Source organism: Colossoma macropomum, unplaced genomic scaffold (assembly GCF_904425465.1).
Source record: "Colossoma macropomum unplaced genomic scaffold, Colossoma_macropomum, whole genome shotgun sequence".
Classification (NCBI taxonomy): Eukaryota; Metazoa; Chordata; class Actinopteri; order Characiformes; family Serrasalmidae; genus Colossoma; species Colossoma macropomum.
The window spans coordinates 8116606-8128626 of record NW_023494799.1 but is presented as its reverse complement, the minus strand read 5'-3'; the positions used below and the strand labels follow the sequence as shown (position 1 = coordinate 8128626).

The 12021-nt window shown below is 38.8% G+C and overlaps 2 protein-coding genes across 11 annotated transcripts in view; both read left to right on the top strand.

The window, feature by feature from the left end:
* Positions 1-1291: 1291 nt before the first annotated feature.
* gpx4a (glutathione peroxidase 4a) lies at positions 1292-9932 on the top strand. Of its 2 annotated transcripts, none has more exons than XM_036585983.1 (7): positions 1292-1415; positions 3875-3969; positions 6219-6363; positions 7409-7560; positions 7930-7954; positions 9068-9127; positions 9574-9932. In XM_036585983.1, the coding sequence occupies exons 1-7, from the start codon at positions 1335-1337 to the stop codon at positions 9604-9606; spliced, it is 591 nt and encodes a 196-aa protein (XP_036441876.1). In that variant the 5' UTR covers positions 1292-1334; the 3' UTR covers positions 9607-9932. The 2 variants fall into 2 exon arrangements, with proteins under 2 accessions (XP_036441876.1, XP_036441877.1); XM_036585984.1 differs by lacking the exon at positions 1292-1415 and adding an exon at positions 3459-3677.
* A 1090-nt stretch (positions 9933-11022) lies between these two features.
* Positions 11023-12021, top strand: part of pip5k1ca (phosphatidylinositol-4-phosphate 5-kinase, type I, gamma a) — a 65073-nt gene continuing 64074 nt past the window's right edge. For all 9 annotated transcript variants that reach the window (XM_036587374.1, XM_036587373.1, XM_036587372.1 and 6 more), the window contains exon 1: positions 11023-11840. In XM_036587374.1, the coding sequence (XP_036443267.1) occupies positions 11708-11840 (133 nt within the window). In that variant the 5' untranslated portion in view covers positions 11023-11707. The remainder of the gene's footprint in view (positions 11841-12021) is intronic.

Here is a 12021-nt window from a genome sequence, read left to right as displayed (position 1 = left end):
AAAGGCCATTAAAGTGGACTGTCTGAGGTGCTAAACAATGCTTGGTGGTTTCTAACAAATTCTAAGATCTGTGAACCGTGTTTCAAATTAGTATAGTTCACTTGCTCCCTATGCTCTATCTAGAAAAGAATGATTTTGGGCCCTACATTCCAGGACTTTTCTGTTTTGTGGCCAATGTTTACTATTAATATCAACAAATAAAATGATGTTTTTGCAAGATTTATCAGGGATATTGATTTAATGTCACTGAGCAACATTTGAACCGCTGCCAAAAATGGAATTGCTGCTTTGCAAATGGAAATCATGTCATGGCCAACCCTGAAGTCTATTTACATCACAGTCTAGCTAATATCAAATAAAGTGACCCAAACCAAAATTACACAGAAATACAAGCTGATCAGCCACAACATTAAAACCTCCTTCTTGTATCTGTACTCTATGTCAACTTACCCTATAGGTGCACTTTGTAGATCTACAATTACAGACTGTAGTCCACCTGTTTCTCTGTGTACTTTGTTAGCCCCCTTTCACCCTGTTCTTCAATAGTCAGGACCCCCACAGGACCACCACAGAGCACGTATTATTTGGGTGGTGGATCATTCTCGGCACTGCAGTGACACTGACGCGGTGGTGGTGTGTTAGTGTGTGTTGCGCTGGTACGAGTGGATCAGACACAGCAGTGCTACTGGAGTTTTTAAACACAGTGTCCACTCACTGTCCACTCTATTAGACACTCCTACCTTGTTGGTCTATCTTGTAGATGTAAAGTCAGAGACTGTAGCTCGTCTACTGCTGCACGGTTTGTGTTAATCATCCTTAAGTCCTTCATCTGTGGTCACAGGACGCTGCCCACAGGACGCTGTTGGCTGGATATTTCTGGTTGGTGGACTATTCTCAGTCCAGCAGTGACACTGAGGTGTTTAAAAACTCCAGCAGCACTGCTGTGTCTGATGCACTCAGACCAGCGCAACACACACTAACACACCACCACTGCGTCAGTGTCACTGCAGTACTGAGAATGATCCACCACCCAAATAGTACCTGCTCTGTGGTCCTGTATATTATATATAGTGGCGCATCCATTGGTGTGAGCTTTGTTTTTACTCAGCTTGCTGCTTTGTGCTCTTGTTTTTATACACAGGCAGGGGGTCTTTCTCTAAAGCTGTTGTGTTTTGCTGAATATGGGGGCTGGAAATATTTGGGATTCTTTCCAAATCTGTTACTCAACACTGCCTGAGAAGAAAGAGCTTTTGTTTTTTTACTTCACTGCCTGATCCCACACATCCAGGCTGTGATGTAACTCGCCTCTGCAGTGCACATTTACAGTTCTGGAGATGAAAACAGCAAAAATGCAGTTTATTAACCGTGTTTTGTTCTTCAGCACTCTGGCAGGCAGTGGGATAATGTCAGCGATGGTATGTATTGGAGTTTTATGCTGTTTGTACAGTATTTGGTAGAACTATGGTTTCAATTGCAGCCTATACAATTTATAAAGCTTTGTCAGGTAAAGTAGTGTGTAAAATGGTTCTGCTGTGATTTACTCTATGTTTTTAAGGACTTAATTGCTAGCATTGAGATTTTAGCATGCCAGTTTAACATAGAGATTTTGTGAACGGTTGCATAAGGAAGGTCAAACTGCAAAAATACAAGTTTATGAAGGCACCTTTCAACAGCTTTAGTTGGTTCGTAAAGCTAATCTGAAAAAAACGAATCTTTCAGTTAAGCTCTTCATTTAATTAACCTATCTAACCTAGCTTCTATGCTAGCTATTGACAGTTTAATGAGTTTCCAGGCTAAAACTTAGTTTAAGTTTAAAAGCATATTTGCTGTTTTGTGCAGTATTCTGTAGCACTGCATTTTATCCGTCATCCACAGTTGTTTGACAGAATTTACAATTTTATATTGATATATATACTGTTTTCATGTTTTTGTGCCTTAGTGTTCTTTCACTACAGTACCCAGAATGCATTACACAAATATCTTATACAACCAATATTGACTGCTAGCCTGGTCACTGGGCAAAGGCTAATAAATACAACCCAGCTAACATTAATGTGACTCCTACCTCAGTTGTCAAGCAAAATCATAAAGAACACAGCTATTTCAATCTTTATTCAGCACAAAATGGACACCAGAGACAAGTCCGTCTAACCTTTCAGGCAGAGAAAGGAAGCCAGACTGAGGAAAGATATCTAGACAGCTAGCGACATTGCTAACTAGCTGCTTTCATTTGAGTAATCAATTCTGTCCACTGTAGTCATGATTTAAATACAGTTACCAGCCTTACAAGGCTGTAAAAAGATATTCAGCTTCCTAGAAGAAGCATTAGCTAGCTTTCTGACCTTCCTTCTGCATTTGCAAGATAGCAGGGAAAAATGAAAACAGCCCACCCCCAAATATCCCCCCGAAACAGTTGTAGTTTTACAAAATGTCGACCCACCTTCAAGATATATAACCAGAAAGGAGGTTTTCTAGTCTTTAAACTAGAAAATGTCACTGTAGAGACTGCTGCATCACTGCTGTAGCATGTTCACAGCTGATGTAGCCATGGCTAATTTTTTTATTTGGGCCTGTGTGTCCCTAAAGTTTACAAAAGTGTTTAACAAATGCAAAGAATGCGAGATGAGTTGATAAATGTGTTTAAAGTTATTTGGAATCTAAATGATGAAATGATCTTGAAAACATGTTAGTTATGTAACTCAAAATTTGCTTATTCAGTTCACGCCTGCTTGACTGTTTGAACTTAAAGAGTGAAAACCTTTGCTTTCTGAACTGTGATGGATGTTATTGGAGCAATTATGGCTCAACTCAGATAGCAAGAGGATAGTGGGCCACTGTTGGCGGCCCATTGACTTTTTGCTCAGCATTTTCCAGGCTGCCCACTAGTGGTTAAGCAGAGTGTCAGACAATATGCCACTTTTTTATCACTCATTTTCCACTCACAGTCCAATTGACTTCTTTGTCCTTCATTTCCTACTTTCATTATCCTATCCCATTAGTTTAGTAAATATTTTAACAGAAATAAATAATAAAGCCAATTATCCAGGTGTAACCGATCAAGCACAGTGTCAGCAACAGCAACAAAATCATATTATACGAGGCCTAGTCATTATTTTTTGCTGCCAGTAGTTTGTAATATTTGTCTTAGTTTGGTTTCCAAAATAAAAGACTTTGTGCATTAAAAATCTGTGGAAGTTAAAGCTAGGTAGACTCTCTATGCAGGACAGTAATCTGGGTGTGATCAGTGTAAATGCAGCTGTTAATGGTACACAGCACTTATTCAGCAGTTATTCATACAGCAGCTCTGATATCACTGCTGTTATCAGCTGCCTCTCGCTCAGATTGTGTAAGGCTGACATCAGTGCCCTGTGTTCACAGTACATTCTGCCTCCACACATAGATAATAAACACTTTATTATGAAATACTGAAAGCTCAGTTCCTCTCTGTCAGCATAAAAACAACCTTTTAGAGAAAAACAGCCTCCGTGCCCAGTTAATGATTGTTCTGACCTCTATAAATGACAAGCCCTGATCCTGTGCGAGGGATTGTGGGGAATTCAGCGGTTTTAGAGGAGGATTTGGTGTCATGCGCTGTCTGCTGTTTCAGTAGCTACTGAAAGGCAGGCATGCACTTCCTAGGCTCCGCTGTCCTTTTCTCCATCGTGTTGCAGGCTATGGTAAGTGTGCTGAGAGTCACTTCTGTTTGTTTGAAGCCTAATCAGACATGACCTGTGCATGTTCCAGCCTTCAGACACGCTCTCATGAGATGATCCAGAGATAGGAAGCTATCATATAGTGTTTGTTGGGACTGTCTTCTGTCTCTCCTCAAGAGAGGAAAAGCTTATGTTTTTTCTCTTGTTCCTTTATCTTTCAGTCTGCACAGGTGGAGGATTGGCAGACGGCCAAGTCTATTTATGAGTTCACCGCCACGGATATTGATGGCAATGAAGTGTCCCTGGAAAAATACAGGTAAAAAACATAGGACCTACTCGTTATCTACAAAAGAATAATAATAAAACCCAGCATATCAAATATTTATAAAATATAGGTATCTATAACATTTTGTGTATCTATATAATATCTAATATTATAATATCTAATTTCTTTGCATAATTTGAAACCAGCAGCTGGCCTTTATGACAGCTCCATGAGGAATGGACCAATAGAAATACTCCAGAATTACTGGGAAATATCTTTTTTACAGTGACTTCCATTCTTAATTAAGAATGTTTTTTCACTGTCCTGGGCGAGTGGCCCCAAAAGCATTTTAGCATAAAGATTATTCATAAAAGTATAAACTAGTAAACTGGTAAACTAGTATAACACCGAACACTTTTTCTAGCAGTTTCTACCAGATGATCTTAATACTAATATCCTTTCGGGAAACTCCAGTAAAATTACTATTTTTACTATTTTATTTCTGTCTATATTCATTTATCAAACACACACAAACACATAGATAGATAGATAGATAGATAGATAGATAGATAGATGCAGTGCATTACTTACATTAATACATTAATTACAACCACAGATACAGATCCTGTGTAATTAACGCAATACTTAGTGACAAGCATGAAGAGAGGCTGCAACAGCTAAAGTCCAGTCTGCTTTTGACAGAAAAGGTCCGTGGCATCTGGCAACTGGTCATTGAGCTGCAGCTGTGAAAGCAATGGAGAAAGAAAGAGAGGACAAAAACAAACCCACACCAGCATAGCTCAAACACAGCAGCAGTGCATCATTGCCAGTTCCATTTATCCATTTAGGTCAGCACACAAAGTCACATAGTCACATGTGCATGTTGCTCAATATCTTTGAACCCTGTACTGGAGGCACAAATAATGCAAACCCAAATTTTAAAAAGTTGGGGCAGTAGGTAAAATGCAAATAAAAAACAGTAAGCTTTATATTTATATTTGTATAAATATAAAGATTTATATCTAATTTAACTTGTATTTGAACAAAGCAGTACAAGGACAACTTCTTGTAGATACATGCTCATTCTGAAATTGATAATTGCAACATGTTCCAAAAAGTTGGGACAGGGGCGATTTAGGACTAGGAACATTGTGGAATGTTGGAGAAAACTTCCTAAACAATTGATGCAATTATGCTCAGGCATAAAAGGAGCATCCAGGAAAGGCCTAGTCCTTTATGAACAATGGGATGAGGCTCACCACTTTGCCAAAAATGCATCAGCAAAAAATCCAACAGTGTAAAAGCAATGTTCCACAGCTAGGGATTGCAAGGACTTTAGATATTTTACTCTCCACGGTGCATAACATCAGCAAAAGTTTCAGGGTGTCCAGAGGAATCTCTGTGCATAAAGGTCAAAAACCACAAATGAATGCCCATGACCTTCGATCACTCAGACGGCACTGCATTAAAAACCAGCATGCTTCACCATTTGGAAGCTCGGAAAAACTTCATGTCAGCAAACACCATCCGTAAGTGCCTCTACAAGAGCAGGTTAACACTTTACTATGCACAGCAGAAGTCATTTATGACCAGTGTTCAGAAACACCACTGACTTCTCTGGGCTCAAGCTCATCTGAAATGGATTGATGCACAGTAGAAATGTGTATTGTGGTCTATCAACTTTTCAGATTATTTATGGAAGTAATGGACGTTATGTTCTCTGATCCAAAGAAGAAAAGAACAATCCAGATTGTTATTGGCGTACAGTTCTAAAGTCAAGGACTGTCATAATATGTGGGAGTATAAGTGGGCAACTTGCACATGTCTTTTTCAGGGACAACCATGTTCATTTCAACATGACAACACCAATCCGAATATGAGTGCTGGACTGGCCTGCCTGCAGTCCAGACCTGTCTCCCATTGATAATATGTCTTATTAAGCTCAAAATATGATATGGTTGCACAGCTGAGGATAATAGAAAAATAATAGAAAAATGGAAAGAATTCAGCTTTCAAAATTGGATCGGTTCTTGAATGTTTATTAAGTGTTATTAACAGAAAAGGTGATGTAACACAGTAGTAAACATGGTCCCGTCCCAACTTTGTTGGAATGTGTTGTAGCCATTCATTTTGGAATGAGCATATGTTTACAAAAAAAAGAGGTTCATAAGGTAAAACATCAAATATTGTGCTTTTGTACCATTTTCAAATTAATAAAGGTTGTTAATCACTGCTTTCTGGTTTTATTAGCATTTTACACACTGTCCTGACGTTTTTTGGAATCCTTTCTACATTTTCAGGGGCAAGGTGGTCATCATCACCAACGTTGCTTCCAAGTGAGGCAAAACACCCGTGAACTACTCTCAGTTTGCAGAGATGCACGCCAAGTATGCTGAGAGAGGTTTACGCATCCTGGCCTTCCCATCCAACCAGTTTGCCAATCAGGTACAGACATGCACCTCAAGCCTCAGAAGAAACAGTCCTCAGAGAATATTCTGGAAAAAAAGTTTTCTTTGGGTTCTACTTTGCCTTACAACACTCTTCATGTACTTCTATATAATGAATGGCTTTTAAAAATACGATTCAGATCAAAACCTTCTCAAAACTATCAGAAAACAAGTTTATTATTCATAACCATTTAGTGTATAAATGGTTAATAACTTCCTGTAAGAACTATTGTGAATACAGCGTTTCACATCAAACCACTCTGAATAACTTGTTTACATCTTTACAAATTAATTTTGCTGGACCCACTGCACTATTGTTTTTTTTACATCAGCCATAACAATTTATGTAAAAATACCAGATGTTTAAAATATCACAAGTGTCCAGCGTAGGGCTCTCCTGTGGCAGCTATAACCAGTCAGCAGCCTGTCCATGTTGTCAACCCCCTCCCTCCACACACACACAAACAAATGTACAAACACAGACACACACACACACACACACACACACTACCAGCAGGCCATGTAGGAGGAGAACAGAGTGAAGGGACACAGCACCTCCACACTTTTATTCCCCGCGGGTTCACCCAACACCACATGTGTAATATAAATGTGTAGGGGTGAACAGAGTGAAGACACTGAAAATGTGGTATTTTATATGTTCTTCACAGAAAATGAGCCAAGAAAGGCCAAGAAATCTGGGATTCAAATGATAATAAATCACATAATTTTTTCTTTTCAACATTGAAAATGGGTCCCACAGACCCGAACACCACACAAGGGTTAAAAAATGGTGGTATTCTCATTCAAAGCCACAATGACAAGTGTCAACAGAGCTGAAAGCACACATCGACGGGCCAGAATATTCTACAACTAAAATCTCTGCTTGTGTCCAATAAGACCATTATTTACTATTGTTTAAGAAATAAATTCAGACTCTCATGATCATATAGCTATTGTAGCAGTGCACCATATGAGAGGGTGCGGTAAAATGTGATGGATCTATTTCATTCAGCGGTAGTGAAACTTTTCTACTTTTTTATCAGGAACCTGGCACCAATGGACAAATTAAAGAATTTGCCAAATCGTACAATGCACATTTTGACATGTTCAGCAAGATCAATGTGAATGGGCCAGACGCTCATCCTCTGTGGAAGTGGTTGAAAGAGCAGCCCAACGGCAAAGGACTCTTTGGAAAGTAAGTCAGCGCTATTCATGTTTATAACTACAAATAGATCTGTCTATTTCTTTTATAGACACATGTCGATGTCTTAGTTTCAGCAGTCTTAACTTCTACATGGCTGAATGTTTTACACCAGAGTGAATCTCCTTTATATTGTTTACCACTGGACTTGAAAGAAATGCAAATCTAAAATTTGGGCTCCTGCATTGGGACATTAGTGTAATCTGTGTTAGAGTAAAATTGTAATATGACTCATTAGCATGGTGGATTATACAGACCGCCAGGCTAGGCTTGCTCTGTTGTCTTCCACTCTGAGACTATGTCATAGTGACTGAAATCAGCACTGCATGTTTGATGGATGATGTGTCTTTCTCTGTTTTCTAGTGGAATCAAGTGGAATTTCACTAAGGTATGTGCATATTCTATGCATTTAACACTTTAAACTGCAAAGGTCTGTTTCATTTGCATATTTGTTACTAAATAATTCATAGTATTTACTTAATAATAAGTCTTAAGATTAATAACTCACAGGAGTGTAAATCTCAAGCCACACAAAAATTTGATTAAAAATTCTTAACAAACCATTCAATATTTCAAATTTCAGACTAATTTTTATTATTTTGGTGTGATTCAGAATTATAAAAAAACACTGAACACACTACATGCACAGTAGTGGAATATAAATAATAAAATCAACACACCTAGATTTTTTTCTCTGCACATTTATTTGCAAGATGTTTCATATTTCCAATATTTAAATGTTTTAAAGGGCTCATATCATGGAAAACTAATTTTTAAGTTTGATTTAATATATAAACATTGTTAAAGTTTCAAAATGCACAGTTAGAGTAAGCATTAGTGCTTATATGAAAACTAAGATGGCAAAAATAGCCCGTTTCGAATTCACTGTTTTTGTGATGTCACAAAAAACAATGCACTTACTTCTTACATATCCTATTCAGCCTACAGCAGTTTAGCCCCGCCCATTCACACTGAAGTTATAAATAATGTTTCAGTCCAAACTGCTTTTTGAATGAGGCACAACACAGGACAGCCAATCAGAATGGAGCTCATTTACATATATCAGTCAGTTTAATCCTCATGGATAAAGAGAGGTTGGAAAATGGTCATGTAAAAATAAATAATGACTGTTTTTGGTAAATAAAACCACACAAAACAGAATAATTGAAACATTAAAAAGTTGGACATTGGCCCTTTAAAGTAAAAAAATACAACTGCACTCTTTAGTAAATTGTATTGTAATTGATTATATTATTATAATTTTCCTGTTGAATTGCCACCATCATACTTGAGGCATCATAATGCATCAATGCATTTTTCACTCCTTTCACTCATTAAATACTTACCAGATCGTAAACCTGCAGTTTAAGGAGTTCATGTGTAGAACATTATATCTGCTATCATCTGTTGCACCTATTTTATTCATTTTTTTAACTGTCACTTTTGTGCTATTTTGGCTTAGAAGAGATGGTGAAAATGTTTGTCTGTGACATTTGTACAGTTTCTCATTGACCGCGAGGGCCAGGTTGTGAAGAGATACTCTCCAATGAGTGATCCAAGTGTAAGTAGTACCTGCACATTAATTTCTGTACTACTTATTCAATTAAATTGGTTTGTATTCCTAAAGCCTGCATGCGTGCTGTAGGTAACCAGCACAATACATGAGTCCTATTTATGATCTGGATTGTAAGTCATGCTAGTGATGTGATTTAAGGTTTTAACGGGAGATGTGGGAATATATTGTACAGCTATGTCTGTCTGCAGTGCTTGTTTGCTACGTCTTTAACAAGCTGGCGCTCTAATGTAGGTTAATGATTGAGGTCTATTATCGTAATGCTATCGTAGCTGCCTATAAGCCATGGGTGTAAAAGTGGCTTGCAGAAGCAATGATATAAATGGTCCAATAAAGGCCTGGAAGCCACAGAGCCTCTTTGCGCTACAGGACCCAGAGTGAGTTCCCAACCTGCACTGCTGGTAGTTAAGCCACTGTCTGTCTGTCTCTTTCAGGTGGTAGAGAAGGATCTGCCTGACTATTTGTAAGCTCTATGATAACATCTTGTGAATTCATGTAGCTCTTTAGCTACCCATGTCCATTCCCCAACCTCTCCTGTGGGCTGCTGGGTGTCAGTGGGGTCAAACCCATGGACTTATGAAGGTTTGTCTGGAAACCCATCCTGTGGAAAGGACAGACCTGATGCATTTGGCGTGCAAAACCTCCTGGGAGGATCACCAGGGCACAATCAGTCAACCGGAGAGGGACCCTATTCCTCCACAGCCCTAATGCTTTCACACGATGCTATAGACGTTACTTTAATTATTCTTCACAAGAGTATTTCCTTAATAAACTCACAAAATTTTCATCTAAATTTTTTGTGTTTGTATATTTGTAGACATCAAATAAAATTAACACAGTACATGTTGTACTTTTAATGCAATTACATGGTACATGTGCTAGTCACTGTATATATAATACATATGTATTTACACTGGTGCTCAAAAGCCTGGAGTCACTAGTTATATTAATAATTGCTGTTATTTTATACAATAATAAGTAGAATGTAGAATGATATACCGGACAACAGAAGGTATTTGCATATACACATATATATATATATATATATATATATATATATATATATATCTACAGTACTGTGCAAATGTCAGAGATCCCCTTAATTTCTGGTTAAAACAGCCATTAAGTATATTTCACAGAAAATTACAAAGGCCTCAAAAATTAAATACAATATCCCTTTTTAAGTGTTCTGTCTGTCCACTCTTTACCTTTACTATAGCTTATATTCTTTTCAGGAGACTCGCTTTCATGTTTTTAAAGAAATCTGCAGGGGTATTTTTCCACACCTCCAAAGTTCAGCCTTAGAAACTGGTTGCATTTTCTGCTTTTAATGATCCAAGTAATCCCAAACACGTTCAGTGATGTCTGGACTCTGGGATGGTCAGTCCATTGTTCTGAGAACACCAGCAGTTTCCTTATTTATCTGTTTCCTTTTCTCTCAGTAAGAGCTTCTTGACAGTTACACATCCTTTCAGACCCACAGCACTGAGATGTCTTCTCACAGTGGAGGGATGGACAGAAACACCTGTGGATTTTCTCCTCTCTTTTGTTACTTTTGTTAGGAGTCTAATTTTCCCTTTAATCTTTAATACATTTTTCATAAAAGTCCTACTTTTTCACTTATCTTCCTTTGACATTCTCTTTACGCAACTGGTTTATCTGATATCTAATCTTGGAAATATCTAAGATGAATATCTTGTACTTGATGGCTATTTTGTGAGGTTTTCACCATAAATAACGTGACTTGCACAGTACTGTATATTGGAACTAACATGTATACCATGCAATTGGGGTATCTATCTCTCAGCCTGGTAGTGGTAATTGGGTGTAATAGTGCTAATTAAATATGGCACATTGCATGAAATATTATATCCCTCAAAAGTATCCCCAAAGTGGTAGCTTTACATAACAGGGCAAAAAAAGCTTACCTTTTGATGCGTGAAGCATGTAATGTGTAAAGTGAATTTTAGAAGATTTTATTCCAAGTTATTTTAGAGCATTTCTAACATTTTCACACAACGTAAATGACAGCTGCTGTGTTCAAAAGAAGTAGAGAAACATAAACTGGAAAAAAATGGAGACAGGGCCTACACGGTTTGTTTTTCTGATTTCAGTTTCTGAAATTATTTCTAACAGGTCTAATTGGACTGATTCAGCTTTTTCTCACAAAGAAGAAAGTCTAAATGAACTGAGAACAGGGTTTAAATACAGCTCCAGATGAGGATACATGGCAGACACATGGCTCGGTTCAGTGTTCAGTGATATACAAGTGAGTGTGTTTGCACTCAGCCTGTGCGGCCCATAGAGAGCAGTGTTAGCCAAAGTGAGGGCTCGTGATGATCAGCCCGTGCGCGCCCAGCTCCAGGAGAGCCAGACTCAGGGACAGCTGAGCCTCTCTGTTCATGGCATTTCAGATGAGAGGTCCACGACGACGGACCCTGTCTCCCTCAGTTCACCATATGGTTCTGCTCCTGAAGTATAAAGCTAGGCAGACTAGGTGAAGGAGAGTCCCGTTCGAGCAGGATTGTCAGCTGTTCAGGCTTTCGTTCGGAGTTGGAGCGCTGCTGGATGGAAGCTGCAGCTGAAGCGGCGGCTGGCCTGAGCGAGGCCGGGGATGAGAGCCCGTTATCCGGGGCAGCGGCTTCAGACGAGCCGGAGCCGGGTGTCGGTGACAGCTACGGACTGGAGCTAGGGGACGCGGGTAAGTACAGCACTGAAGAAGCACGAAAACGATGTATTCTCTTTAGAAAATGACCAGTGTAGCCTGAACCCCTCAATTCAGTGTTTCTGTGAAGCGTGACGTTACACCTGACCGTAGTGATGCTTCGCTTAGGGATGCTAGACGACTTGGCTAGCTAGCTAGGAGGGAGAAACAGAGCAGA